General features: G+C 57.3%; 1 protein-coding gene across 1 annotated transcript; it reads right to left on the bottom strand.

Annotated features, from left to right (window-relative positions):
- Positions 1-459: 459 nt before the first annotated feature.
- On the bottom strand, positions 460-3,531 carry LOC116547490 (cytoplasmic dynein 1 heavy chain 1-like). Its single transcript, XM_032273437.1, has 6 exons — positions 3,195-3,531; positions 2,546-2,699; positions 1,609-1,751; positions 1,336-1,504; positions 1,014-1,141; positions 460-823 (listed from the first exon to the last, which is right to left on the bottom strand). The coding sequence occupies exons 1-6, from the start codon at positions 3,396-3,398 to the stop codon at positions 695-697; spliced, it is 927 nt and encodes a 308-aa protein (XP_032129328.1). The 5' UTR covers positions 3,399-3,531; the 3' UTR covers positions 460-694.
- Between the last annotated feature and the right edge of the window lie 6 nt (positions 3,532-3,537).

The following is a 3,537-nucleotide window of genomic DNA, read 5'->3' as shown; positions in this document are numbered from 1 at the left end:
TTTCTTTATTTTTCTTTATTTTTAAGACAGAGTCTTGCTCTGTCGCCCAGGCTGGAGTGTAGTGGTGCGATCACAGCTCACTGCAGCCTCAACTTCTTGGGCTCGGACGATCCTCCCACCTCAGCCCTCAAGTAGCTGGGACTACAGGCACGCACCGCCACACCTGGTTTAATTTCTTGTGGAGACGGGGTCTATGTTGCCCAGGCTGGTCTTTAACTCCCAGACTCCCTACGTGCTGCGATTGCAGGCGTGAACCACTGTGCCTGGGCTTTTGGAGCCACATCTGCCTGCTTCTGTGTCTGTGATAGGGTCCCAGGGTCTTAATTCCTGCGTGCTGTGGCCGCTCTGGAGCGAACTCATGACAGCAGGGAAGGTGGGGGTGTGGCTGCCCTCCCTGGGCTGCATGGGAACGCATGGCTCCGTGTCCTGAGACGGTGGCTGAGACAAGAGACGGAGCCGGCTCATGCTTAGTGTTTTATTTCCTCAAAGGAGCCATGCCACTGGCCCTCCCAAACACCTGGTATCCTTCCCATTCCCACCACTCCCAACTGTCAGATTCCGTTCAGCTTCCTCCAGTCTCAAACCAACCACTTCCTTTTCACAAGCTCAGACCTTCCAAACATTTTAATAATGAATACATGTTAAATAGCAGCTCTCACTATTACAGAAAGGGGAGCGAGAAAAAAGTTTAGTCCTACTCTGTGCACAAGACTGCAACACCCCGCTCGTAGAAGCTGCGAGGATCTTCCTTTGTAGCAATTTCAAAGTCGACGGTGAAGATAAGGTCTGCACGGGTGAAGTTCAGGTAGACGGGTAGGGTCACCTGCAGGATAAGCAGAGGGGTTTACTGGTGGCTGGAGGGAAAAGTAAGAAAACAGCTGACAGGCCCTGGCAGGAGAGAGGCTTAGACAGGTATGAAACGGTTTTCCTCTACAAACTCCATTCCCAGGTCCAAGCAGAACCCAGGCATGGAGAGGGGCCTGTGGAGTGCAGGGAAGGCGGCGCGTGCTCACCACAGTGGCCTTCTTCTCCGAATTGGTCTGCTTCACCCAGCGCAGCTGCGTCAGGGGCAGGGCGGTTGAGATGGCGTTGGACAGTGACAGCTTGTTGTTGTTGCATGTGGCCCCTTGAAGTTTCAAACCTGTGAGGCGGAAGCCAAAACCCAGACTGAGGTGAACACGACAGCTACGTCAACCCCGGTCACAGGCTGACCAACACGATGGCTCCACCCCATCAACAGTTGGTCACCTGCAGGTAGGCAGGCTGGCCAAGCTACAGGCCAGGTGCTCATCACCTGCAGAGATGAGCCAGTATTTTCTGTGAGGTTCCACTTACCTGTGACGCCAAAGCTGCAGGCGTCAAGGGTGGCACTCTGTGAGGTGGTGACGTTGACTTCCAGGCAGAGCTCCTCCAGGGACCAGCTGTTGGCCTGGGCCACGTACTGCCTGGTGGCAGTGATGTACGCCTCAGGCACGAACAGGCCACCCAGGCACACGTGGATGTTCTGTGGGAAGCAGCACCCCGGGAAAGGAGCTCAGGTCAGACCCGGGCCTTGTTTGTCCCCAGAGCTGCTGCTGCCCACCCCAGACTCATCAGGAGCGCCTTCACCTTCAGTTCCTTGGCGCCACCAGACGCGGCCGCCTGTGAGATGTTCTGCAGCTGTTTGATCCTCTCGCTGAAGTCGGACACCCACTGGATGACCGTCATGCCGGCAGGCACCGTGTAGTGGGACCAGCTCCGAGGCAGGATTCCTGCAGCCAAGGCACACAGAGCCGGGGTGGTGTCAGCTCTCACAGCTCCCCCCGCACAGATGGAACAAATCTGCCAGTGCGCCCATGTCCCGGCTGCCCACACAGGCGGCTGGCGCCTCCACCTCCTGCCTTTCCAGGCTGTGCTTTATGCCCCTGGCGCCGCCCTCACTGCTGCATCTGCCCTAGCTCAGGCTGGTCCAGAGCATGTCTCAGAACCGTGCAATTTCGAGGGTCAAATTAGTCTGGGTGTGTCTGTCTGGAGGACCATAATGACATCCAAGTAAAACTGCAGCTAAAAACTCACGTCAAACAAGCAGCTCAGTGTTCCTGGTGATGAGGGCTCTTGGGGCAGACAGGTGGATGCCGGGGGCTCCTCACAACTTTGGACAAGCCCCCCAGGCCCAGCTGCCCCTGCTTTTCCACTGTCCTGGGGGACACCCATTCTTCGCAGACCACAACCTACCACTGTCCCTCACTGGCTTAGGCCACCATGTCCCCATTCACTGTCTTGCAAGACCCTAAAAAACTGTTAAAGTTGCATAAAGATTTTGGCCAACATTCAGTGAACCAGCAAGAAGACAAATTCTTGGGCATTTCTAAGCTCCCCCACCACGCCCACCTGGAGGGAAAAGGGCACGGAGCTGCTCTCAGAGGGAAACTCCCGCAGGCCTGGCTCTCAGCGAGAGCTGCTGTGTGACTGGGCTCGGTCACGGCCCCAGGCCAAGGCCCCTGGGAGAAGACCTGGCCGCTAAGGCGCTGGGCTTCAGGTGCCCGCAGGCTGGCATCTCACGCACCTTTCACCAGCTCGTTGATCAGTGTGCGCAGGTAGTTGGTCTGCTTCTTCTTTCCTTCGCACACCTGGACGACATCCGCGAGGTCCTGGCGAACGTCCTGAAGCAGCTTCGCGCCCATCTTCACTTCTCTCTCAAAGAACCTGAACAAAGGATCCTAAAATCGTTCAAAGAGAAGAGAAGGCCAGGGTGAAGAGAAGTGAGGAAGATGTCCTTTCTCAGGCAGAAAGATCCGGCAGAAGTAACTCAGCCTCCGGGACAGCCCCAGAGCTCCTGACCTGCCCAGGGTCATGGACAGTTTTGGCAGAGCCTGGCCTGGAACGGAGCTCACGTGAGGCTGCGGCTGCTCAGAAACCCACCGAGGCCCCTGCCTGAGCCGCTCTCTAGGGAGGAAGGGCTGCGGCTGCTCGCTTTGGAAGCTGTCTGCCTATCTCGTGGAAGAAAGGCAGACAATCTCCTGGAGTGTTTTCAGTCCATTTCAAAAGGGTCAACTCATCTTGCCCAATGCCTGGACACCCGCTCTGAGGCGACAGTGGGCGCGAGCGCATTCCGTCCAGCACGATGGAACCAACGGTCCACGGAAGGACAGTCCAGGATCGTCTCCAGCACCCGGGACCCTGGGACCTGGCCGGCTCGCTGCCCTCCTAGCTACCTTGATGTTCTCCACGGTGCGCTTGAGGTGGCTCAGCGTCTGGGGGATGAGGTGGAGCCAGTTGGACGCGGTGGTGTGCAGCGTCCGCATCCAGGCGGGGCGCCCGTCGGACGTGGAGTCTGTCCTCGTCTTCTTCTCGGTCTCAGCGTAGGCCAGGTCGTCCTCGTCCTCCAGCATCTGCATCTTCAGCATCTTACTGATCATGTCCACACCTGGGCCACAGTCGCACAGTCGCAGCAGGAGGGAGGGAGAGGACAGGCAAGAAATCACAGAGGAAAAAAGGTTTTGAATGTAAAGGCCACAGGTGAGTCTGCACTGGGAGCTGCAGCAATCTGAAAGGTGC

The sequence above is a fragment of the Sapajus apella genome, unplaced genomic scaffold (genome assembly GCF_009761245.1).
Source record: "Sapajus apella isolate SASKATOON/1434 unplaced genomic scaffold, GSC_monkey_1.0 scaffold3330, whole genome shotgun sequence".
Lineage (NCBI taxonomy): Eukaryota > Metazoa > Chordata > Mammalia > Primates > Cebidae > Sapajus > Sapajus apella.
The sequence above is the reverse complement of the archived record's forward strand: the minus strand, read 5'-3'. Positions and strand labels throughout refer to the sequence as shown.

What these genes read in the sequence shown, in the direction of transcription:
- LOC116547490 (XM_032273437.1), bottom strand. Translation starts at nt 3,398, where the DNA reads ATGATCAGTAAGATGCTGAAGATGCAGATGCTGGAGGACGAGGACGAC. An exon ending in GTGGCGCCAAGGAACTGAAG is followed by an intron (nt 1,505 to 1,608) that starts GTGAAGGCGCTC and finishes TGCTTCCCACAG; the next exon opens with AACATCCACGTGTGCCTGGG. An exon ending in CTGCAGCTTTGGCGTCACAG is followed by an intron (nt 1,142 to 1,335) that starts GTAAGTGGAACC and finishes TCCGCCTCACAG; the next exon opens with GTTTGAAACTTCAAGGGGCC.